The sequence below is a fragment of the Quercus robur genome, chromosome 1, assembly GCF_932294415.1.
Source record: "Quercus robur chromosome 1, dhQueRobu3.1, whole genome shotgun sequence".
Classification (NCBI taxonomy): domain Eukaryota; kingdom Viridiplantae; phylum Streptophyta; class Magnoliopsida; order Fagales; family Fagaceae; genus Quercus; species Quercus robur.
The window spans coordinates 17,203,157-17,229,906 of NC_065534.1; the positions used below are offsets into that span (position 1 = coordinate 17,203,157).

At 36.3% G+C, this 26,750-nt stretch overlaps 1 protein-coding gene across 3 annotated transcripts in view; it reads left to right on the forward strand.

Moving 5' to 3' along the window:
* The window catches only part of LOC126723631 (serine carboxypeptidase-like 16), a 76,256-nt gene extending 53,810 nt beyond the window's left edge, over nt 1-22,446 (forward strand). Inside the window, exons 1-14 of one of the 3 annotated variants that reach the window (XM_050427243.1) lie at nt 4,972-5,230; nt 6,248-6,393; nt 17,787-17,863; nt 17,978-18,100; nt 18,492-18,594; nt 18,733-18,770; nt 19,061-19,162; nt 19,836-19,922; nt 20,022-20,177; nt 20,272-20,343; nt 20,434-20,555; nt 21,623-21,736; nt 21,871-21,925; nt 22,035-22,446. In XM_050427243.1, the coding sequence (XP_050283200.1) occupies nt 5,085-5,230; nt 6,248-6,393; nt 17,787-17,863; nt 17,978-18,100; nt 18,492-18,594; nt 18,733-18,770; nt 19,061-19,162; nt 19,836-19,922; nt 20,022-20,177; nt 20,272-20,343; nt 20,434-20,555; nt 21,623-21,736; nt 21,871-21,925; nt 22,035-22,118 (1,425 nt within the window). In that variant the 5' untranslated portion in view covers nt 4,972-5,084 and the 3' untranslated portion in view covers nt 22,119-22,446. Of the gene's footprint in view, nt 1-4,971; nt 5,231-6,247; nt 6,394-17,786; nt 17,864-17,977; nt 18,101-18,491; nt 18,595-18,732; nt 18,771-19,060; nt 19,163-19,835; nt 19,923-20,021; nt 20,178-20,271; nt 20,344-20,433; nt 20,556-21,622; nt 21,737-21,870; nt 21,926-22,034 lie in introns of those variants that run through there. The other 2 variants (XM_050427227.1, XM_050427253.1) reach the window with 2 other exon arrangements.
* Nucleotides 22,447-26,750: the final 4,304 nt, after the last annotated feature.

Sequence of the window (26,750 nt, forward strand, 5' to 3'; positions counted from 1 at the left end):
TCAAAATCTGCAATTCATCTATTAGAAATGGATTATTGCATTATTAATAAACATACAACACAACATTTTTTTCCCCTTACAATAAGTGGGAAAAAAGGGATTGAAATCTATATTGCTTATATAAAGAGAACCAGACAATATAATTGAATTGCAAAACTCTTCACGAGTATAATCAAATGTTATCAAATATGCTAACTTTTTGTTCAAAGTCTTATATATAGTTCAATAGCATTCTATGGTTCGATTCATTTCTCCATTTGTTCTAACAACTTTTTTTTTTTTCAAAAAAAGGATTAGATTGATTGGCCTTGAATTTAAAATATGTGAAATTGTGAGAAATCTGTCCCAATCAACCCCGTTATCCCAATATTTTTTCAACGTGTTCTTCTTCCAAGTTCTTTTTTCTTTTTTTTTTGAAAGGTTCTTCTTCCAAGTTCCAACTACCTCGTTATCCCAATATTTTTCCAACTACCTCATATAAATGGCACAGAGAAAAAAATAGGCTTGGCTTATTTAAAGAGAATCTTATCTATGATACTTGATTATATCATGCATTAACGTAGGTCCATACTCTCCTCAAAAAAATAAAAATAAAAACGTAGCTCCAAAAGAACAAGTGACGTGATGTGATGTGAATATATACAATTTCTTTTCCTTTTTTTCCTTTTATTTTTTCCTACACAACTTATCATATCATTTTATTTTCCTTATAAAATCACTAAATTTTAAAATAAAAAAAAAATTATAAATTATGATTGATGAAATATAAAATAAAACACAAAAAGTAAAAAAGATGATTTATATTCAATGTGACATAACCTATATTATCTTTCACTATTTAAGTTACATTTACAATAAATCCATCAATTTTTTTTAAAAAAAAATTTCCGGTTGAGATACATATCATGAGTAATGTATGATAGGTTCATATAAAAATGATGTCATATCAATCACAACATTTTGATCTTCATAAGTTGTGAAATTTTTTTCCCCTTAAAAGATTGCCATGTAGTGGGTTCTAGTTAATTTAACTAGTAAAGTTTATTGTCGTCAAATAAGATTGTTGATTGCCATTTTGGCAAAAGGGCCTAATGATAGAAAAAGCCCAACAATATGAAAAGGGGTGAAGAAAGAAGAATTAGCAAAGTAAGAAAAACCATTAAGCCTGAATGGCAGGAATAATGGTACACAAACCCACAAAATTGTAAAAAGGCCCCAAAGAAAGCAAACGGGCCCAAGGGAGCCCCAAAGAAGGAAGTAGTAAACCCATGAGAATCATAAGAAGTAGAAAGCAAGCAAAGATGGGCCGGAAGAGCCCAAAGAAAGGATTTAGTAAATAAGATTGGTTCGAAGGCCAATAAACCCAAAAGTAAAGGATATGATAATTGGGTCGGGGAATCCTAAAAGATTTAGCAAAAAGCTCATGGGAATGTAATAAATAGGAAAGAATGAAACGGGCTGAGGATGCCCAAAGGAATAAAATGGGCAAGGATGCCCAAGGGAATAAAATGGGCCAAGGAAGCCCAAGATGATATGAGAACTGACCTATCAAGAGTATTGGGCAACATAAACTAAGGAAATGAATAATACATGGCAAGCCCCAAGGAAGCCCAGCAAACACTGGTTAAAAGATATCATGACAGAAATAATGCAGTGGCATGGCAGAAATACCAGTTAGCCCATAAACCGGAAGTAAAAGGAGACAAGGGATGAATTAAAGAAGAAAATGCTATACCCAAGCAATGCTCAGCCCAAAGAAGAAACAAGATGCAAAGAATGAAGACCCAATCACTCATCCACACCACAAAAATTTAAACGAGCAGCAGAACACGCAACAGGACCAGACAAACTCACAAGCAATGGCAAACACGTGAATGCCAGACCAGCAGTGGAATCATATGGAAGTGAAGCACGCACAAGACTTAGGCATCACCCACTTGTACTCAACCAATATAGAGGTGGTGGTCCATGGGTCGAAGGTAAGAGATGGTATAATTTGGCGGTGGGGAGAAAGGGGAAGCGTATTCTGGGGTTCTTGCTCAAGCTATTTTGGGGAAAATGTTTTGCTGGGATGACATATCACCCAAAAGAGACAAAAATGAGTTGGAATTACTAGGTGCATGCTATAATAGTTAGTAAGAGAAAAGCCCAAGCCAGTATAGAGTTGGTGGTCCATGGGTCAAAGGTAAGAGAGGGTATAATTTGGCGGTGGGGAGAAAGGGGAAGCGTATTCTGGGGTTCTCACTCAAGCTATTTTGGGGGAAATGTTCTGCTGGGATGACATATCACCCAAAAGAGAAAAAAATGAGTTGGAATTACTAGGTGCATGCTATAATAGTTAGTAAGAGAAAAGCCCAACCCTTATCCGGATGGGAATGCCATGGGAAGCAAGAAAACAAAACAAAACTACTTTTGTCTGAGAATGAAGCATGGTGCAGCTAGCAGACTAACGGGCAGTCCAAGAAGGACACCCACAACAATCCAAAAGTAGTTGAGGGGTAAAATGGCAAATGTTATCACGGCAGGCAGTATAAAAAGGCCTTAGCCGTGCACAGTAAAGGAGGAGGAACAACAGGAACGAGAAGGAATAGGAGAAAACACTGAAAAACAAAGAAATAGAAAATAAAGAAAATAGAGAAGATAAAACAAAAGGAAAAATAGGAGAGTAAAGAGTGAAGTGAGAAAACATGAATGTGAGGAGTGATAGAGCATTTACCAATAGGCTACCCACTTCTCTCCCTCTCAATAGCCTGCTCTCTAGCACGTTAAGAATCTGAGATTAAGCCACTTAGGTCCCTTTTCCAAAGTATGTAATTTCTATGGCAGGATTTCCCTGTGAGATTACCCACATTGGAGATTGGTTCCCCTTCTTGGACTTGAATCTTCTAAGGAGCCAAGTTTAGCAAACTAATCTCCTTCCTTCTTTTATCATGATTGTTTAAGTACTAACGTTATTTTTCTTGTTGTTTATTCATTCCTGACATACTTACATTATCATATTTCCCTTTTGCAAGATTGTTTAAGTGTTATCTTTGGTCAGTAGCAAGTACTTTAGTTAGAAGATTTTAACTATCCTGTTGTATTATGTTTCTCTTGCCATAACGTTTTTATGGCAGCATTCCTTGCTATGGGCACGTGACCAAGATCTTTGTCAGGGGTCCTAACTTGTGCACAAGCTGGCTTAAGGTGAGTTTCAATTGAGCCAGTCCTGACTCTACTACACCAGAATTATTGGGCCACAGTGCAATAAGCTCAGTCCAGCCTAAGATATAAAAATGCCGACCACAAAGATATATAAGGTTTGAGTCATGCCTACACCAAAAATTGTTTAATATATTAATCTAAGGATAAAAAAAGCTATCATCATGAAAGGAATGACCTAGGTTGAAATATATATATATATATATATTAAGTGACAAAAAAAGTCAATCTTTTGGAATTTTTGAGATTATTTTATCAAAAGCAAATAAATAAATAAAACTCTTTTTAAAAAAAACACCCTAACATTAATTTTACCGTCAATTACTAGTGGAAACTCTGTACATTGTTTAAGATTGACTCTTGTTTGTTTGTTTGGACCCTTTAAAACAGATTGTTTAACCTAATAAATTAGCCAATTTTTTACTTAGGTTAATTATGAGATCTAGGTTAAACAATACTTATGAGAAGCATTAATTGCAACACATCAATTAAACTTTTTAGTTTTCAATATAAACTACGTATAGAAACGACTTATTATACTAATATATTCTAAATAAATGTTTATTATCAATATTATTATTATTGGGGTGATATTTTAAGTTTGAGATTTGACATAGTTGTTGAAATATGAGTTTGAAATTTTAAAATTCTTAATAACTTAATTATATAATAGGTTTTGACCGATAATATATATATATATATATATATATATAATAGTGGTAAACTCAAAATTGTACTCGGTATTAAATGGTGCTGAAATACTTTATTCTTTTAACCAATTCAAAACGGCTTCCGATATGGTATTCACTGTTTTTAGACCCGGACTGGACCGAGAAAACCGGAAACCGGATTGAAATCCGGTTTTTTAAGCATAGAGAACCGGGCATATGTGGCAATTCTGTGAACCCCTAAAACCGAGGTTGGACCGCACGGTTCATGCAAAACTGGTGGCAAGAACCATGGGGTCCAACCCCTTAGCAATTTTTTTTTTTAATAAAAACAACTTAACACAATTTTATTCTACTTAATTAAATTATCCATCTCTTACAAGGAATAAAAAAATATATAATTAAAATCCTTCAAAGATATTCAACTTTACTTCAAAAATTAATCATAAATTTTAATGTTTTCATGGTTATTATTTTATTTTATTAACTTTCTTATTTAATTATTAAATATATGCTTAAACATCATTAAATTTCCCTCACATATATAGATATATTAGTAAATTTTGCTAGTTTTATAAATTTAATATCTCTATTTAGCCTTTAATTAATTATTAAATTAATTATGACATCATCATGGTTCGAACCTTGTTCAACTTCGGTTCGAACTCAAAAACCTTGAACCTCTTCCTTTTACGATTCAATGAACGGTCCAGGTTTCAAAACCTTGATGGTATTAACTCTCTTAGTTAACAGTCCACATCCAATTTTGCTAGGACTAATTGAAATACCCATTGGCAAATTTTTGTGACTTTCCTTCAATTTCCAAACCACCGAACAAAACAATCAAATATAGAGCAATAAAAAAGAACCAGACAAAGAAAAGAGACAAAGAAAGAAAATTATTTGTGGATCTCACATTTTAATGACTTCTTACCCTTCTTTCTCTTTCTCCAATAATACATTGTATAAGGTCTTTGCTCTTTGGCCCCACCGCCCACAGGCAACAAGAGCAAAAATAATGTGGTGTCTAATTTCCCCCTCCCATTTTAGGAAAGTTTGTTGCTGACTGGTTGTTTAATCACAATGATTAGGATACAATATAATGATTAAAGCTGAGAGGCGACCTTAATATATACTCCATATACAAGGGATAACTGAAACATATATACATGCCTTCAGTCATATAGTTTGGTGCATTAGAAGAAGCAGCTATCTATGGAGCTAACTGGTAGGAGAATGACATGGATATGTTCTTATGTGCTTCTTCAAATATTGTTCTTCTCTAGCTATGCCACTTCACGTTCCATAGTCAAGACTCTACCAGGTTTTGATGGCGATCTCCCATTCAAGCTTGAAACTGGGTTAGTTAACTTAATAATTCACTTTTCTAACTTTTATCTTTTTACTCCAACTTTTATTTACTAGATTTTTTTTTTTTTAGAAATTAGGTTCAATTATCTTCTACAGTGTTTAGTTAATATATTATTAGTTACTAATGCCTTTTAATTAGAGAACTATTTTTATTGGTGGATCTAATTAGCTCAACTGGTAAGTTTTTTTCGTCGAATAAAAAATTTGGGTTAACTATGTTTGCACCAAAAACTAATTGATGTCTTTATATGATAATGAAGAGCAAACATCTTAAAGAAAACAGTATAAATTGAAATCCTATCCTATTTATCAATATATATATATATATATATATATACATATCTGATAAGTATGCCATCAAACCTTTGCTTTCCTAACGCGAAATAGTGTCCATAACATTTTCACAACATATCATAAGTGACATATGCATATTGTTATAGGTTGTTATTGTCTTATTAATGGTTAAAAAAGTAATTTCAGTGGTAAATTTAAATTAAAACCAACAACAACTTACTACCTATTATATATTGTAAAAATGTTGTGGACATATCACTTCTCTTTTCTAATACCCATCTTTATTCAAACATTTACCATCTCACCAATAAAATTTCACAATATTAGATTTTAAGATTTTCCAAATATATTAAGTATATGAATTTATAGATTAGTATTAGATAGTAAATCATATTATATTAATATAAAATCTGGCATAAATAGGCATGAAGAGAGCGTTTATTAATACCAAACTAGCTACTTTTTATTTCAGATTTATTTTAAATAATGCAACTTTTAGTTTTTTGAAAATATGCTAGCTTTTAGCTATTTGTCTCACCTTATGCAAATAAGCTATCAATTTCCAAACGGACTCGCCATAATTTTTTATTAGGAGCATGTTGTAACTTAAACCTAACTTATTCTTTTTTTAATATATATCTCTGTGTGAGCATGTGATTATCATTTAAAAATTTCACATAGTGGTCTCAATAATTGAAGATTTTGTTGTACAGCTACGTAGGTGTGGGTGAAATGGATGACGTACAACTGTTTTACTCTTTTGTCGAGTCTCAAAGAGAACCTTCAAGTGATCCTCTCCAAATTTGGATCGGTGGAGGGCCCGGTTGTTCTTCTTTCCAGGGGTTCTTTTATGGAATCGGTAAATTTTAATTATTTTTGTCATTATTCATTACTTATGGTTTGTTTGGATTGAGGGAAAAAAGAGGGGGAGTAGAGTAGGGTAAAGTGAAATTGGCCAAGAATTAGTCTATTTTTAGCCAGCTCTACTCTACTCTACTCTACTCCCCTCTACTCCCCCTCCTTTCTCCCTCAATCCAAATGAGCCCTTAAGGATTAAAAATGATATTAATTTTTCATTAAAATATAAGAGATCTAGGATGTATTGGATACTGCTTATTTTGTTGAAAACTGAAAACAATAAAAAAAATATTTTCCAGTTATTGTTCATTAATGAAAATACTGTGCATTAGGTGTTAAAAAAAAAAAAAAAAAAAGCCGCAGATGCAGGGACGTTTTCATCCGTATCCAAACCAACACCTAGTGTTCAATTTCTGCCTACAAGAAAACTAATTAGTGTATTAGTCTGATGATAAAGAGTAATTATCAGAAGTGGACGTCATAGTAAATCCTCAAAAATCTCATTTTTAATATAAGTTACCATATTGTCTACCAAAGTGAGTAAAAAAATTTCAATTGAACTAATGAAGTATTTAAAGACATAAATGATCTAAAACTTTAACCGACATAAGAACACATTTTACGATAAAAAATGAATGTGAGAAAAAAAATTCTATAACTAGTAGATCAATTGGACAATTTTTTTAAGAGCATAATTGGACTAGCTCAAATATTTTAGGTTTTGTAGGCTAATAATTAAAATGTTATGTATTTATATATAGTATTAAAAAAATTTAAAATTTTGGTGCTTGAGGGGGGGGGGGGGGGGTGGAGGGATGTCCCCCCACTCATCCATGGAGCTTTGCCCCTGGTGGTGATCTCCCATTCAAGCTTGAAATTGGGTTAGTTAACTTAATTATTCACTTTTATAACTTCTATATTGTAACTTTTTTTTGCTACTTTTTTTTTATAGAAATTAGGTTCAATTATCTTCTTTAGTGTTTAGTAAATATTATACAAAATAAACTTTTTCAGTTGAGTTAACTAGAATGGTGTAAGTTTTAAAACTAATTATAAGCTGACTTTTTGCTTATTTTATGTACAGTTTGCAGATCCCACACTACTTTTAATCTCAACCTTATTTCAAATAATTTAACTTTTACTTTTTTTGAAAAAATGTTAGCTTTTAGTTTATTTGTCTCAGCTTGTGCAAATAAGCTATTGAAAATAAGAAATTTTCAAACGGTCAGCTTCAACAGAAAGATTTTAGCAACAAAAAGTCTTCTATATACAGTTTTTTAAAACTTCATTTTTTTTTTCTTACTTTTTCTCACTTTTTCAAAGTACAAATATATTTTAGTACACCTTCAACAAAAAGTTTTCAACAAAGAACTAAATAAGTTATTTTCAAACAAACGCATGTTATAACTTTTTTCTAATATCTCTGAGCATGTGATTGTCATTTAAAAATTCCGCATAGTGGTCTTAATAACTGAAGATTTTGTTGGACAGCTACGTAGGTATGGGTGAAATATACAACTATTTTACTCTTTTGTTGAGTCTCAAAGAGAACCTTCAAGTGATTCGCTCCTAGTTTGGATCAACGGAGGGCCCGGTTGTTCTTCTTTCCGGGGATTCTTTTATGAAAACGGAATATCGTAGTTATTTTGAAGTCATTACTCTAACTCAAGTAAGGGTGGCAAAATCAACCCAAATCTACCCACTTAAATAAGACTTAAACCCACCCAATTATTAATTGGGTTAAATGGGTATTAACCCAATTAACATTAATGTTTATTAAATTTTAATTGGGTACCTAATAAGACCCAATAATGACCTAGGTATCATTTCTACAAATTACCCAACTCTAAAATACCACAAAACCACTAAAAAGACCAAAATACCCATTAAATCTAAAAAATTACCAAAATACCCCCCTAAGAAAAGGACATAAATACCCCCCTGAAACCTAAAATTTACCAAAATACCCCCCTTAAACCTAAAAATGACCGAAATACCCCTTAAACCTAAAAAATGACCAAAATACACCCTAAACCTATAAAATGACCGAAATACCCCCGAAATTAAAATATTAAAAAAAAAAACCAAAATACCCTCGAAACCTAAAAAATGACCAAAATACTCTCGTAAACCTAAAAAATGGTCAAAATACCCCCTTAAACCTAAAAACTAACCAAAAAACCCCCTAAACCAAACAAATGATTGAAATACCTCCAAAACCTAAAAACTTACCAAAATACCCCCATAGACTTAAAAAATGACTGGACTACCCCCTAAAACTTTAAAAATGAACAAGATACCCCCAAAACCTAAAAATGACCAAAATACCCCCTTAACATAAAAAAAATGACGAAATACTCCCGAAACCTTTATAATGACTGAAATACCCCCAAAAATCTAAAAAAATGACCAAAATACCCTTAAAACCTAACAAATGACCACAGTACCTAAACAGTAAAAAAAAAAAAAAAAAAAAAAAAAAAAAAACGAAATACCCCCAAAATCGTTATAATGACCGAAATACCTTTGAAACCTAAAAATGACCAAAATACCCCTAAAATCTAAAAAATGACCATAATACCCCCTACACATAAAAAATGACGACATAACCCCGAAACCTTGATAATGACCAAAATACCCCTGAAACCTCAAAAATGACGAAAATACCCTCAAACCTATAAAATGACGAAAATACCCTTAAACCTTTAAAATGACGAAAATACCCCTAAACCTTTAAAATGATTAGAATACATCCAAAACCTCTAAAATGACCACAAATAACCCGGAACCTCTAAAATTGCCAAAAATACTCTAAAACAACCAAAATAGCTCTAAACCTCTGAAACGACCAAAGTACCCCTCGAAATATCTACAATGAACAAAATACACCCGAAGCCTAAAAAATGACCAAAATAGAGGTTTAGGGTATTTTGGAAGTTTCGAGGGTATTTTCATCAAATTAAAGGTTCTAATAGTATTTTATTCATTTTGTAGGTTTTGAGGGAATGGTAGTAGTCTTTTAAGTTTTATGGGTGTTACATTAATTTTTAGATTTTGGGGCTATTTCGGTAATTTTTTAGGTTTTGGGGTATTTTGGTCATTTTTAAGATTTCATGGTATTTTGATCATTTTTATTTTTAATTTTGGAGGTATTTCGGGCATTTTTCGATATAGGGTGTATTTTTATCATCTTATAGGTCTAAGGGGTATTTTTGTCATTTTAAGGTTTCGAAGGGGTTCTAGTTAAATGTTTAGGTTTCATTGGTATTTTGGTTAATGTTTTAGGTTTTGGGGGTATTTTGGACATTTTTTAAGTTTTTGTGGTATTTTTGTTAATTTTTAGATTTCAAAGGTATTTTGGTAATTTTTTAGATTTCGGGGGTATTTTAGTCATTTTTAAGTTTAGGGGGTATTTTGATAATTTTTATGTTTCAGGGGTATTTTGATTATTTTTTAGGTTTCGAGGGTATTTTGGTAATTTTTTAGGTTTCGGGGTTATTTTGGTACTTTTAAGGTTTCAAAGATATTTTGGTAATTTTTTAAGTTTTGGGAGATATTTCGGTCATTTTTTTGGTTTACGGGGTATTTTGGTCATTTTTAGTAGTTTTTGAGTATATTTGGTCTTTTTTAGGTTTAGGTGTATTTTGGTCATTCTTTAGATTTTGGGGGTATTTTGGTCATTTTTAGTGGTTTTTGAGCATATTTGGTCTTTTTTTTTTTGGGTTTAAGGGGTATTTTGGTCATTTTAAAAGATTTTAGGAGTACTTTGGTCATTTTCAAGTTTTGGGGGCATTTTGGTAATTTTGATTATTGGGTAATTTGGTGAGTTGGGGTTTACCCATAATAATTGGGTTGGGTTTGGGTTAGAAGTAATTAGTTAAATGGGCAATAAATGAGTAAATGAGTTTTATGTACCCAACCCAATTATGCCCACCCCAAACCCACCCATTTGACACCCCTAAACTCAAGGTTGCATGTTGTATAACCTAGTCTATCCTCCTTTAAAAGTTACTTCTATGGGTGTACGCTTTTATACTTTTGTGTTAAACCTAAGAAAGCATGGACACGGATACAGATATGGGTACGACACAGCAACACGAGCAATTTTTGATAAATTATAACATGAAACAAGAGTATGGCACCCTAAGGGTGTTTGGTTGGAATGATGGAAAAGTGGGAGGATAGAAAATGGGGAGAAGATGGAAAAATGAGAGAATAGAAAAGATTTTATTTTCTCTCATTTGTGTTTAGTTAGGGGAGTAGAAAAGTGGAGGGATGAAAAATATGGTTTGTCCAAATTTACTCTTATGTCCTTATTTCATTATATATAAGAAATACATTTCTTTATAATAAAATATTACTTATTTATCAATTAAAATTACTAAAATAACATTTTATAAAAATTAAAACATTATACCTATTATATTTTTTTTCTCTTTATTATTATATCTATTACATTTTTTTTTTTAACAATGCAAAAAAAAAGAGAGCACAGAGATGAGATGGGTACTGAACTACTAAAAAAAAAGAGAGAAATAAAACAAACAAGAAAGAAAAAAGGTACAACATGAAAAAAAAAAAAAAAAAAAAAAAAAAAAAAAAAAAAAAAAAAAGAGAAGATGAGTTATCCAAGGGGGCAAATATGTAACTCTACAGTTACAACTTTGTCACTAGTGTTTTCTCTCCATGTTGGGGAAAAATCTGTTTGGAAATAGCTTATTATTATTCTCTCCATAATAATAATTGCTAGATTAATAGCCATGACATAGAATAGTGCCCAAGCGGGTGTCAGTTAACATCAAGAGGCTTGGAATCAATTAATCAAATCCCTCGCTTATGTTATCAAAGAAGGGTTTAAGGTGATTTTGATATAAATAATTGTTAGGACATATGTGGAACTTGTTAGAGACATATGTTATATAAATTGGCTAATCCTTTGATAAAACGCATTTTACTTATAATTGGGTAGATCTAAGATAGATTTAGTACTTGTTATGATTTTGCTTATAGGAAGTGGAAAAGGAAAAGAAATGTGGTCACTTCAAGGGGACTGGGCCTTCATAGAAAGAGGGAGAAAGATCAGAATACGAGAATGCTTGAGTATTATTCATTGTCCATCATACAAAACCAATCCTCTCTTTATATCTATGTAACTACCTTCCCTAATAGAATGCTAGTCATTTCCTTACTGTCACACGCGTGCCCTTGCTTAGCTGTTATACACTACACACACACACGTGCCACTTGTTTATCTGTTGTACAATACAATGCTATACAACACAAGTGTTTATCTGCTATACACTACAATGCTATACAACACAAGTGTAGATAAGGTTCCTAACATTACCCCTCCCATTCAAAGCACCTTGCCCACAAGGTGAGGAAAGGCAAGTTGCAACTGATGCAGAGATTCCCAAGTAGCTTCAGTAGTTGAAAAGCCCAACCACTGTACCAAAACCTCAGTAATGACCCGAGATCTTAAAGATTTTGTCCTAGTCTTCAACATGGCAATAAGTTCTGAGAGTACCTGTCTTGACTCATCAACAGGTGGTAAGGTAGGAATAGGTGTAACATGTTGTCCTAGCTTCATCTTTAAACAAGAAACATGAAACATAGGGTGAACTTTGGATTCAGGAGGAAGATCCAGCTTGTATGACACAGGACCAACCTTCTACAAGACTTGAAATTGACCAAATACTTTGGTGAAAGTTTCCATCTCCCCTTGGAAGCCAAAGACTACTGTCTGTATGGCAACAATCTTAGAAAAACCCAATCTCCAACTTCAAATGATCTGTCCTACCGGTGTTTATCTGCTTGAAACTTCATTCTAGCCTGTGCAGCAACCAAATGAGTCTTCAAGGTGTCTAAAACAACCTGTCTCTAACATAATAAGGAATCCAAGGCATCCAGCCTAGTAGTGCTAGGAATATAAGCTTGCAATTTAGAGGCAGGGAAACCATACAAAGCCTCAAAGGGAGACAACTTTAAACTAGTGTGAAAGGAAGTGTTGAACCTATACTCAACCAAGGGAAGCTAGGTTGCCCACCGATGTGGTCTGTCACTGGTGAAAGCCCTTAAATACTGTTATAAGCACTTGTTAACAATCTCAATCTGCCCATCTGACCGAGGATGATATGCTAAAAACATAACCAAGTCAACTCCCTGAAGCCTAAACAATTCTGACCAAAATAGAGAAGTGAAGGTAGCATCCTTGTCACTAACTATAGATGTAGGCATATCATGGAGTTTGAAAACATGTTGCATGTAGAGGGAAGCAATCTTGGCTATATTATAGGGATGGGAAACTGGGACAAAGTGAGCATATTTAGTTAATCTGTCCACGACTACTAAAATCACCTTATACCCCATAGACTTAAGAAGACCTTCTATGAAATCTAAGCTCACATCTGTCCAAGGAGTGGTGGGAATTGCCAGTGGCTGAAGCAGTCCAGCTGGGGAAGTAGTGGCAAATTTAATCCTCTAACATGCATCACAATCCCTCACAAACTTCTTAAGATCAGGCTTCATTCTAGGCCAAGAAAACTCCTTCTTAGCTCTTTGATAAGACTTTAAGGATCCGGAATGACCAGCCAAGGGGCTGTTATGGACATGATGCAAAAACTGAGATTTGAGAGAACAATGTGAGCTAATGTAGAACCTACCCTTGTAAAACAATAACCCATTCTGGAAAGTGAATCCTCTAGGTGGATTTCCAGCTTGAATGGCAGCAATAATGTTTTGAATAGTGTCATCTTGCAAGTAACTATCCTTTAATAGCGGCAGCCAAGTAGGATCATGTATTGAGAGCAAAAAGAAGCAACTAGTCTTGGAGTTAGCATCAGACTGTGACAACTCATAACTGAAGGCAGGGTGCCTAGAAAGAGCATCAGCCACCCTATTGTCATTGCCTTTTTTGTATTCCACAACAAAAGCATAACCCAAAAGTTTAGCTAGCCATTTTTGCTGAAATGGAGTGGCAATTCTTTGTTCCAACAAGAATTTTAAACTCTGATGATCAGTCCTAACCACAAAGGGTCTACCAATCAAATAGGATCTCCACTTTTTTACTACAGTAGCCAAAGCCAATAACTCAGTCTCATAGGTAGACAGATGAAAGTTCTTCCCTTTCAAAGCTTGATTGTGAAATGCAATCAGTCTGTGGTCTTGCATTAGTACAGCCCCTAAACCACAACCTGATGCATCACATTCTATAACAAATGGAGAAATGCCTCCAAAGCCTTGTCAGTCCATTGAAATGCATCTTTTCAAAGAAGATCAGTTAAAGGTTGGGCAATTGAACCATAACTCTTAATGAACTTTCTATAATATCCTGTCAAACTTAGGAAACCCTTTAAAGCCTTCACATTTGCCACTAGAGCATTACAAAAATTTTCTTAGGATTAGCCTTAACACCCTCTCCAGAGATTATATGGCCCAAATATTCCACTTTAGAACACCCAAAAACACATTTAGACTGCTTAGCATAAAGCTGATGAGACAGCAAAACCCTTAAAACAATCCTTAAATGAGAAACATGATCATCCAAGCACTTACTGAAAACAAGGATGTCATCAAAGAATATTAGAACAAATATTCTCAAATAAGGTCTAAAAATAGAATTCATTAATGCTTGAAAGGTGAATGGGCCATTAGTCAGCCCAAAGGGCATGACTAGGAACTCATAGTTTCCTTCATGAGTTCTAAAGGCAGACTTGGGCATATCCTCACTCTTCATTCTTATTTGATGATAACCTGACCTTAAATAGAGTTTAGAGAAAATGGAAGCACCTGCTAGTTTATCCAACAGTTCATCTACCACTGGAATAGGAAACTTATCTTTAATGGTTGCCTTATTTAAAGCCCTATAGTCAATGCACATCCTCCAACTACCATCAACCTTCCTTACAAGTAAGATAGGTGAAGAAAATGGACTTTGGCTAGGCTGAATATAACCTAACTCCAATAACTCATTCACAATTTTCTCAATTTTAGATTTTTGGAAGTAAGGATACCTGTAAGGCCTTTCACAAACAAGTTGGGAGCCTTCCTTGAGGATAATGCCATGCTCATGACCTCTGACAAGTGGTAAACCAGTGGGAACAGCAAACACGTCTGTAAATTCAACCAATAAAGCAGCAAGCACCTCAGGCAATTGAGACTAAACAATGGTAACAGCAGCTGTAGGGAATGCTGAGATATGCAGCACTAGGCCTTTCCTTTCTAAACCACTAAGAAACCTATCAACCTCTGTAGCTTTTGAAATGGTTAATGGAGCAGTCTGTAATCCTTGCAAAAACACCCTTTTACCCAAGTACATAAATTTCATGGTCAATAACTGGAAGTCCCAGCTAATTTCCCCCAAAGTACTCAACCATTAAGTACCAAGAACCACCTCACAACCTCCTAAATGTAAGACATTAAAGTCTATGACAAACTGATACCCTGTATAGTGATAGTGACTCTTGGACAGCTACATAAAGTCTTGATGATTGTGCCATCAGCTACTTTAACCTCTAATACCCGAGAGGTATCAAGTTGCAGCTGCAATCTTGGTAGCATAGAAGCATCCAAGAAGTTATGGGTGCTCCCAGAATCAATAAGAGACACCACTTCTTGTTTCTTGATTCTTCCCCTTACCCTCATGGTCTTAAAAGTAGGGCACCCTACTAATGCATATAAAGTAATCTCAGCAGGGTCAATGCCATCCTTGCCAACCCCACTCCTCTAAAATGCACCTTAAGGCTCTAACAGCACCTCATCATCAGAAATCTCAACTAACTACACACCTGAAGTTCTAGGTTCTACTTCCATGGATATTTCCTCCAACAAAAATAGTTTAGCTCCCTTGCATTTGTGCCCCATCTGCCACTTCTCATCACAATTGTAACACTGACCTTGTTTCCTCCTTTCCTCCATTTGTGCACCAGTCAACCTCTGCAATGGGACCTTAGTTCTTGGCTCCACCCTAGCTTCCAATTTAGGGGCACCCAAAATTGAAGCCTTCCCATTATCAATTACACCTCTAAATGCTTTCCTACTACTGTTAACATATTCTTCTTGAATCTTTGCTAAACCAAAGGCTTCATTAAGGGTTTTAGGAACTAACATTCTAACAGACAATCTTATCTCATCCTTTAACCCACTTAAAAAGCAACTCAATTTGTGAGACTCAAATAACCCCATGATTCTATTAGAAAAAATTTTGAAATTACCTTTGTAAGCCACCACAGAAGTCATCTGCTTGAGTCTTGTCAATGCTTCCATAGGGTCATCATAGGCAGTGGTCCCAAATCGAGTTTGCAAAGCTTGAACAAACACTTCCCAGCTTGCAAATCCTCTTGCCTGTTCAGCCTCCTGAAACCAAATTAAAGCTTCACCATCAAGATGATATAAAGCCATTAACACCTTATGATGCTCCGGAGTGTTGTGATATGAGAAAAATTGATTGACTCTGTATACCCAGCAAGTAGGATCCTCTCCTTGAAATCGTGGAAACTCAAGCCTCAGATTCTTGATTGGTCCAAGTGGTAAATGTTCATGGCCTTCATTGGAAACCGTAGCATTAACCCATCCTCTACATTGTGGTAATTGTTGATGTTGTTCCTTAGAATCAACCCACTTTTGCATAAATGTGGTGAGAGTTTGTAATTGCTTCTTGATTTTTCGGAGGGTTTGTTCATGGTTGTTAGTAATCTTGGATAAAGCAGCAATTTTTTCGAAATTCTGGGAATTTGATCTTGTCTCCGTCATGTTTCCCGATCTTGGATCACTGCTCTGATACCAAATGTTATGATTCTGCTTATAGGAAATGGAAAAGGAAAAGAAATGTGGTCACTTCAAGGGGACCGGGCCTCCATAGAAAGAGAGAGAAAGATCAGAGTAAGAGAATGCTTGAGTATTATTCATTGTCCATCATACAAAACCAATCCTCTCTTTATATCTATGTAACTACCTTCCCTAATAGAATGCTAGTCATTTCCTTACTGTCACACACGTGCCCTTGCTTAGTTGTTATACACTACACACACACACATGCCACTTGTTTATCTCCTGTACAATACAATGCTATACAACACAAGTGTTTATCTGTTATACACTACAATGCTATACAACACAAGTGCAGATAAGGTTCCTAACAATACTTCAAGGAACAAGAGTTCAAGTTTAGTATTGAAAGCCATGCAAATCTGTCCAAGAAACAAATGAAGAAGTGTTGTTCATTAAAATTCGACAGATAGCTCGACAGATGATATCTATTGAGGTTTAATGCTGATGCTCAACAGCTGTTCGATAGAAAGAGTATCTATCGAGAATTATGAAATTTAGATTTCCAGATATGTTTTCACACATATCCAAGTGTATTTGTGTAGAGTTTCTTTTCTCACAACCCTAGACATATATAAAAATTATTTTAAGGACAGTCTCAAGTGATGCACCTTGATGCAAAGTGATTATTCATGCACATTGTGACCAGAGACAATTTGCTATAGTTCATCATATTCTTTGAAGAAGCTACTGCGTCTTTGCACCAAGGATTTTATAACCAAGGAGTTTCTTGATTTTCATCGTTTGGATGAACTGACATGTGGGTCCCACATGTCAGTGAGACATTGGACTTATAAGCCCGTCTCATGTAGAATTTTTTCCTATCCTCGGCCATGTACTAAGCAGGAACGAGGATCATTAGCGGGCCGGGCTTTGTGGCCCAACAAGATCTTTTGACTTCATTTAGCGAAAAAAAAAAAAAAACAAAAAAACAAAAAAACAAAAAAAAAAAACAAAAAAAAACAAAAAAAAAAACAAAACAAAAAAAAAAACAAAACAAAAAAACAAAACGTTTATTAGGACATATTGGACATTGATGTGCCCCACTTACTTCTTTTATAACTATATACCTTGGGCTGGATCCAAGTTTTTCCTTCTTTTTTTTAACTTTTATACCCATGGGCTTTGGGTGCATGGGCCTTTTGCACAGATTCTGCTCCCCCAACAACATGCATTGGAAATACGGTTTCAGTGTAGCAATAAACTCTCTTTTAACGCAAAAAAAAAGAAAAAAACAAACAAACAAACAAAAACAAAAACAAACAAACGTACGTTGATTAGGACATATTGGACATTGATGACTAATCAAAACCATCCCCATTAATTTAATTTTATCCCAAAAACCATATATATATATACACCTCCCAAAAAAAGACATGATTGGTGAAAAAAAATTTATTTAAAACATTTATGCAATTTATGGTGCAGTCACTTAGTGTAGTGATGACTTTTAAACCCAACTTTATTATTATATTATATTATTTATCTTGTTGTATGGCATGTGATATGAAATATGATTATTACTTAAGAATTTCGCACCTAACTTGCATCTGCACATTGTATTTGTAGGACCCTTATCTTTTGATTATATATATTCTGAGGAAAGGTTGCCCACACTTCATTTGAACCCAGACACTTGGACAAAGGTGTGGGAACTTCTGGCTGCTCCTACAAGATTGATGATCCTATATATGAAAATTTATTGGTAATATGCACTTTTTATTGACTCTGTTCCATTAATATGATGATCAAATTTTCAGGGCCTTAACTTGCTGTTCATAGATGCACCAGTTGGCGCCGGATTTTCTTACTCAAAAAGCTTTGACGGCCACTCCACGACCGACCGAAAAACTGTAGCAAATCTTTACAATTTTCTGCAAAAGGTGTGACATTAAGGCACTCTTTTTTCTGTCTCAGTTGAAAATGGTCTTCTAGAATAGTGGGTGATAGGGATACTGTCACCAAAAAAAAAATTCATAACCTTTTTTTATAATATAATAATTGAGGTGACATCTACTATAATTAGTGCATAATTATTAAAATTGTGCCAATAATAAATATATATATATAGAAGTGAGATTGTACTAATCATAACTCGCTATTCCAACAAATTGTGTAAAAAATAATGATTTCTTTGTTCTAGATGTGTTTTGGGACTAAGAAATTTGCAGCACTACAGCAAATAATATTACAAATATTGTCCTAATTAACATGGGTACTTTCTACTACAAGGAAATTTGATGAAAGTCTTGTGTTTTTGGAATTGCCATGCAGTGGATAATCGACCACTCTGAATTTGCAGAAAATCAACTTTACATTGGTGGTGGTTCGTATGCAGGCATTTTCATTCCAGTCTTGGCTCAAAAAATATATGATGGTAACATATTTACATGACAAGAGAATTACATATTTGAGTGTGTGTGCATGTTTATGTATATTTCTGGTTCAAGCTCAAGTCCCTAGTATTTTGTTGTTTTCCTCTCAATAAGACTTGCTCTTTTTTGTTTAATTGCAGGTAACGAAGCTGGGCTCAAGCCACACTTCAATCTCAAAGTACAAACCTCTGAAAATGATGACTTTTTAGTTACTTTTAAAATTCTTCTAGACTGACAATGATTCGGATCTACATGTTTTAGAATAATATGAAATGATTAATAGTCTACTTTCTTTCCAAAAAAAAAATAATAAGTAAAGAAAATTAAAGAGACGAAAAAAAAATGTAAAAATTGGTTTGAAATTATTCTATTGGATAATTTATCTTCGCCGTAATTCGAAAAGAGCATCACAATAACCTTCTCTTTTGTGAATTATGTATGACCATAACATTCTCGAATTAACATCAGGGATATGTGCTTGGGAGCCCAAAGACAGATCCATATCTTGATGTTAACTCAAAAGTCCCAGCTGCTCATCGTTTGACTCTTATATCGGATGAACTCTATAAGGTTATTACTCTTCTTTAGCTGAAATAAATTTTCAAAGTTCTAAAGCATTTTCTCCCTATATGGTTATTAATATTGTTTTTGTGTTAGAATATTCATGTTTGAGTTGTGTTTAGTTCAATAATGACAATCCCACGTGAAGAAAAATACGAATCAAAGGAGTTGAATTTTTTTTTAATAATTTTTTTTTTTAATAAATTATAATTACAATGGAGATGTGAGGATTTAAACTCTGGAAACACTAAAAGGGCAAAGGTGTCAATGACACAACTAAGTAACAAAGCTCTTGGCCAAAAGAGTTACATAATTAAAATAATATAATTTAGCTCAAGTAATGTCTCTATATGTTATATAAACTTCTCGGTTAAAATCTCTCCAAGATATTATCTCCTTAACACTTTGCTAGTTATTACTATTATCAATATGAAGTCTTTAAGAATTGTCACCTTAATTCTCAAAAAAAAAAAAAAAGTATTGTTGCCAAGTTAAAACCTTGCAATTTTATGATGCAGCCACTATAACCCCAAAAACCAGCCTTAATTTGGGCCGGTTCTCGATTAACCCAGTTGAATCGACCGGTTTGGTACAAGTCTGGCTGACAATTTCCACTAAAATTCATTTGTATTTACATTATATGAATATAAAAACTTAATGTAGTTTTCTTTTTCTTTTCAAGTCGGCCAAAGCAAGTTGCAATGGAAATTATGTCAACATTGATACAACCAATGAAAGATGTATGATGGATGTTGAAGCTATCGATGAGGTCAGTTAACACATTGCTTTTTTGCCTTTATAAAATCATCTCTATTGAAAATTTTTGTATCCATTAGGATTATATAAGAGTGATCATTTGATGGCGCAGTTAATCAGTGGAATAAACATAAATCAAGTTTTGGAACCGTTATGCACAAGTGGCTATTTGAAACCCAATAAAGTAGATAGGGATCAAAGAATTCTCATGAGGACTACCAACAATTTCCTCCATTCATTGCCTACAAATAGTGCATTATGGTGTCGAGTAAATAACCCTCTTTCTCTTTCTCTCTCTTTTGCATCTAGCTAATCATATTTTGAAAAAAAAAATATGTATAATAGATTGATTTATATTTTAGGATTATGAAGATGTATTTGTTGAAATTTGGGCAAATGATCCAAGTGTTCGAGAAGCTCTTCATGTTAGAGAGGTAAGTAAACCCTACATACGCAATGATATGCATAGATATATAGGTTTTCATCTATTAAATAATTCTGGAATTCATATGATGCCAATCTAGGGAACCAAAGGATATTGGACGTTGTGCAACATTTCCGACTTAGCTTACACAAAGGATATTCTGAGTACTATTGATTATCACCGAAATCTAAGTAAAACCAGACTCCGAGCTCTCATATACTGGTGATAGCTTATAACTTCCTTTCTAATCATACTTTTGCTCTTACTATTTTGGATTTTTTGCAACACATACAATTGATACAAGACAATCACACTACACAAGAAATTACGTAGATCGGCAATTTGTCTATGTCTACTGAGTTGCAGTAATTTACTATTTTTCGAAGAAAAATAATAGATGCAGCAATACAGTGTTTCTGTCTCAAAATGACGTACTTAACTCTAATATGAAATAACGGTTATTTATATCCCACACAAAGAATCCACAATTGGCTAAAAAATGGGCCAAAAAAGTTTTACCACGACTAAGTCTTTGAAAATCTACCATTAAAACCGTAGCACTTTTATCTCAGATTGGATTATAAACCAGATCAAACACAAATTAGGCTCTACATGGTCCAACAAAATACTAATTGACAATTTGACACATACGAACTTGGCTTATTATATAAAATATAAGAGGTTTGTCATTGTTTGCAAAAATCCTATAATAAAATTACTGTCGGTTGGTTTAATTTGTTTTATGCTTCAGTTATTACAAGCAGTGACGGACCTACACTGGGGCAGAGGGGGGCCATTGCCCCCCCCCCCCCCCCCCCCCAAATTAAAAAAAAAAAAAAAAATTAGTATAAAAAAATTAAGAGTTGCCCTAATACATATACATATATATACATATATATATATATATATATATATATCTCCTCTCTTCTCAAATATTTAGATATTGACCTACAAGAAAATAAATAAATAAATAAAATTCATACCCCTTTAACTACAAAAAAAAAAAATAATAATAAATATAGACTAAACAAAAATCATGCACAAAATAAGAAACACTTATTTTGTATGTTATACTTTGTTGATGTGTTTTCTAATATGAAATGTTTAAGAAATACTAATTTTGTATGTAGTATTTTGTTGAATATGAAATAGATGTTAGTTTTTATTTTCATAAGAAAAATTTTGTTTTTAAGCTTTGGCCCCCCTCAGGTATGAATCCTGGTTCCGTCCCTGATTACAAGAATAATACATATAACATTTCTTATTTTTTAAAATTTGATGTATTATAGTGCTGATCTTGATCTGTCAATACCACATATCGGTACACAAGAATGGATAAGGTCTTTGAATTTCACTTTGGACGATTCATGGCGTGCATGGTTTGTTGATGCTCAAGTTGCAGGGTTAGTTTCTGGATTACCAATACTTCAATTCTATGCAGTTTATGTTTTCATTTTTTTTTTTCAATTTTGAGTTGTCTAAACTATGCTTACAAAACTCAAACCTGCAATTAAGTTGTTAATTATTTCATATATAGATACACAGAGAGGTACAAATATGACAATTTCTACATGACATACTCGAGTGTCAAGGTTAGAGAACCTCTTCATTTATTAAAAATGCACTCAAATTTAACAATGATACTTGCACATTTGAGTGTGTATATATATTTTCATTCATTCATTCTTGATTCTAATGTAGGGAGCTGGTCATGTAGCTGATTTGTACAAGCCTAAGGAGGTCTATAACATGATTGATAGATGGTTCGCATATTACCCTCTGTAAATAATGATCGCTATCAGAAATCCATTTTGAGGATGAGATATATATATATATATATATATATGAAGATGATTGGACATTGCAATTAAACCAGTACAATTGGTTTAAGTGGCGATCAGCCATTCTCTTAATAGCCAATGTGTCTTTAGAATTGTGCTTAATTAAGTATCAAATATTTGTAAGATTCTATTTTTTGAGTTTGATCCTTATTATTGGACCAAATACATGTATAAAAAGTATGGGTCTTATGGTACTAACTTCAGGTACTAAAAACAAAACAAAAACAGCACAATTGGTTAAATAAAGAAGACTCAGCATTGCAATTAAACCAGTACAATTGGTCATGCTCTATTTGTTTTGGTATTAACGATTTTTAGAAAATTGTTCATTTTCTATAGAGCATTTTGTGGAAAACCATCTCATTTTTCAATATTTGGTAACGACCTTAAAAAATGAGCTTGAGAATGTTTTCTGGTGTTTGGTATGTGAAGGTAATAAAATATTGGGCCTGATGGGCTTACCTTAATGGGCCTAACGGATTGGGTCTCTTGGGCCTGTGTAAAGATGGTCCCAGCTTTGAAGGCCCATCACTGACTGACACAGTAAGGGCCCATGATCCGAAACGTCCATAGCCCAAAAAAACCCTAAGATCCGGAAATGGGAATCCTTGCTCACCACGCTTAGAAGAATTGGGAGTAGAGTCCCACATTGAAAAGATGTGGAAACCAAAAAGGAAAAGTCAACCCTTTATCACTATAAAAGGCCTAATACCCACAGAAATCGAGGTACGCTTTAATGAACCCTCTCTAACGCACTAAGTAAAACAGAGGAATTCTAACTTGACCGTCGGAGAGCTTTTGGCCGGCACCACACCGGTGCTCTCTGAAGGACTTCTTTCGATTTCTTTTGTCGTGCAGGTTCGCTTCGAGTCGCGAGTACGGTGTGACCCATTGGTGACAATTTTCGACGTCATCAGTTGGCGCCGTCTGTGGGAAACGGGTACGGTAACATTATCGCTTCCTAGACAAAAGAGTTACATGGTACTCACACGCTCGATGGCAACCATAAATGACGTCCAAGAAGAAGCCCCCACGACTGCCCTTGAGAGACAGGTCAAGACGCTCACCGCAGCCGTGGAGCGCCTCACCAAACAAAACCACGACCTGGTAGAGCAGCTGAATCAAAAGAGTGCGGCGATGAATAGCCAAGGAGAAGATCAAGAAGGGAACAGTGCGGAAAGGAGAAATAATGACGGACCACAGGAGAGTAACGCCTCGAGCAAGCAAGTGCGACGGGACGCTAGCATCCCTTCAGTGACGGATACAGCTCCACAACCCATCATCGCGGAGATGCAGGCGATGAAGGAACAGATGGAAGTACTGATGAACGCTCTCAAGGGGCGAGTGTCCAGTGATCTTGACGACCTTGTCAACCGGACTGACTCGCCATTTACGGCGTCCGTCAATTCCTTCCCCCTGCCGAGTAAGTTCCGCATGCCGAGTATGGACAGTTATGACGGAATCAGGGACCCTCTCGATCACCTAGAGACCTTCAAGACCCTGATGCACCTTCAGGGAGTGGCAGACGCAATTATGTGTAGGGCATTCCCTACAACCCTGAAGGGCGCAGCAAGGATTTGGTTCAGCCGACTAACACCAAACTCCATCGGCACCTTCAAGGAGCTGAGCGCTCAGTTCACTACGCACTTCATCGGAGGACATCGGTATAAGAAATCCACGGCTTGTTTGATGAATATCAAGCAGAGAGAGGAGGAGATGTTACGGACCTACATATCACGCTTCAATAAAGAAGCGCTATCGATCGACGAAGCCGACGACAAGATATTGGTGGCCGCGTTCACGAACGGGCTGAAGGGGGGTAAGTTTTTGTTCTCCCTATACAAAAACGACCCAAAGACCATGTCAGAGGTGCTTTACAGGGCCACCAAGTATATGAACGCTGAAGACGCACTATTAGCCCAAGAAGACAGACCCAAGAAAAGAGACAGACAAGAGGACCCCCGACAGGACCAGGGGCGGAAGAAAGGACGGATGGGAGATCGGAGGGAGGAGAGACGTCCAAAACCAATGGGCGGAAGGTTCACAAGTTTCACTCCGTTGACCGCTCCGATAGACCAAGTCCTAATGCAGATTAAGGACGAAGGATCCCTGACGTTTCCGGGAAAGCTGAAGAGTGATCCCAACAAAAGGTCCAGAGACAAATATTGCCGCTTCCACCGTGACCATGATCACGACACGGCCGATTGCTACGACTTGAAGCAACAAATCGAAACCCTTATCCGACAAGGGAAGCTGAAGAAGTTCGTCAGCAAGGAGAGAACGGATCAACCCCCACAAGAACAACACCCCCGTCGAGAAAACGAGCGACCAAGGCCCCCATTAGGGGACATAAGGATGATAATTGGAGGAACAGGTGCGGCCGGATCGTCAAAAAAGGCTCGCAAAACATACCTTCGGATGGTACAGAATGTCCAGTTGGCGGGTACAGTACCAAAGATGGCAAGAAGGGAAGGCCCCATTATCGGGTTCTCGGAAGAGGATGCACGGCGCCTACACCATCCACACGACGATGCCCTCGTCGTCACCTTGCGGGCAGGCGACTATAATATCCACCGAGTGTTGGTCGACAACGGTAGTTCGGCCGACATCTTGTATTATCCAGCGTTCCAACAAATGAGGATTGACAGGGAGCAGCTAATACCGACAAACGCCCCGCTCGTTGGCTTTGGAGGGAGTAGAATATTCCCTTTGGGCGCAGTCACGTTATCGGTGACAGTAGGAGATTACCCCCAACAAATCACCAAGGACGTAACATTCTTGGTGGTCGATTGCTCGTCAGCCTACAATGCTATTATTGGACGACCCACGCTCAACTCGTGGAAGGCGGCAACATCAACTTACCACCTGATGATCAAGTTCCCAACGAAATATGGGGTAGGAGAGCTACGCGGAAGTCAAATTGCCGCACGAGAATGCTACGTAGCTATGATGGAGGTGGAAGACCAGATCCAGGCCTTGAACATAGAAGAACACCGAACGACGGCAGAACCTACAGAGAAGCTACAGGAGATAACTCTCGACAGTTCCAATCCAGATCGAACCACCAAGATCGGAACGCTTGCCAAACCCGAAATCCGTCAAGAGCTCGTAGCATTCTTGAGGAGCAATAAGGATGTGTTCGCCTGGAGCCATGACGATATGCCAGGAATCGATCCCTCGGTCATGGTACACAAGTTGAATGTGTTGCCCTCGTTCCCACCCGTCCGACAAAAGAAGAGAGTATTCGCCCCGGAACGAGACCAAGCAATAGCGGAAGAGGTCCGCAAACTCCAAGAGGCAAGCTTCATCAGGGAAGTCTACTACCCCGATTGGCTGGCGAATGTGGTAATGGTGAAGAAAACGAGCGGCAAATGGCGGATATGCGTGGACTTCACCGATCTTAACAAAGCATGCCCCAAAGATAGCTATCCCCTTCCAAGGGTCGACATCCTAGTAGACTCGACGGCTCAACACCAATTGCTAAGCTTCATGGATGCTTTCTCGGGTTATAACCAGATCCGCATGCACGAGGACGATCAGGAAAAGACTTCGTTTGTAACCAGTCAAGGACTCTTCTGTTACAAAGTAATGCCATTCGACCTGAAGAATGCAGGGGCAACATACCAGAGACTAATGAACAAGATGTTCGCACAGCAAATCAGGAGGAATGTCCAAGTCTATGTCGACGACATGCTGGTGAAGAGCCGGAAGGAGGAAGACCACTTGGAAGATCTCAAGGAAACATTCGGCACGCTTCGATCCTACAACATGAAACTCAATCCGGGAAAGTGCGCGTTCGGTGTAACGGCAGGCAAATTCCTGGGATTCATGGTATCTCAAAGGGGGATTGAAGCTAACCCGGACAAAATCCGAGCCATAATGGAGATGGCCCCCCCGAGAAACATGAAGGAAGTACAGAGCCTTAACGGCAAGGTAGCGGCATTGAATAGATTCGTGTCGAGAGCGACGGACAAGTGTTTACCCTTCTTTCGAACATTGAAAAAGTCATTCGAGTGGACGGACGAGTGTCAGCGAGCCTTCGAGGAGTTAAAAACCTATCTATCTTCACCACCTCTACTGAGCCCCTCGCAACCAGGAGAAGAACTCTTCCTCTATTTGGCTGTCTCCCCGGTGGCCGTCAGCGCTGCCTTAATCAGAGAGGAGGACAGGGCACAGAAGCCCGTGTACTACGCCAGCCGGGCGCTCCGCGGTGCCGAGGAAAGATACCAACCTATGGAGAAACTCGCCTTTGCGTTGGTCACGGCGGCTCGCAAGCTCAAGCCCTACTTTAAAGCCCATACCGTGAACGTAATGACCGACAAGCCCTTGCGAAAGGCACTGAGTAATCCTGAAGCCGCGGGTCGACTGACGCTGTGGGCAATAGAATTGAGTGAGTTTGACATCAAGTACCGACCACGTGTGGCCATTAAAGGACAAGCTATAGCCGACTTCATAGCAGAGTTTACGCGGGACGCGGACAAGGGGGCAGAAGAACCCCCCCACTGGAACATCTACACCGACGGATCATCCAATAAGCGAGTCGGAGGAGCCGGCATAGTATTGCTGTCACCTGAAG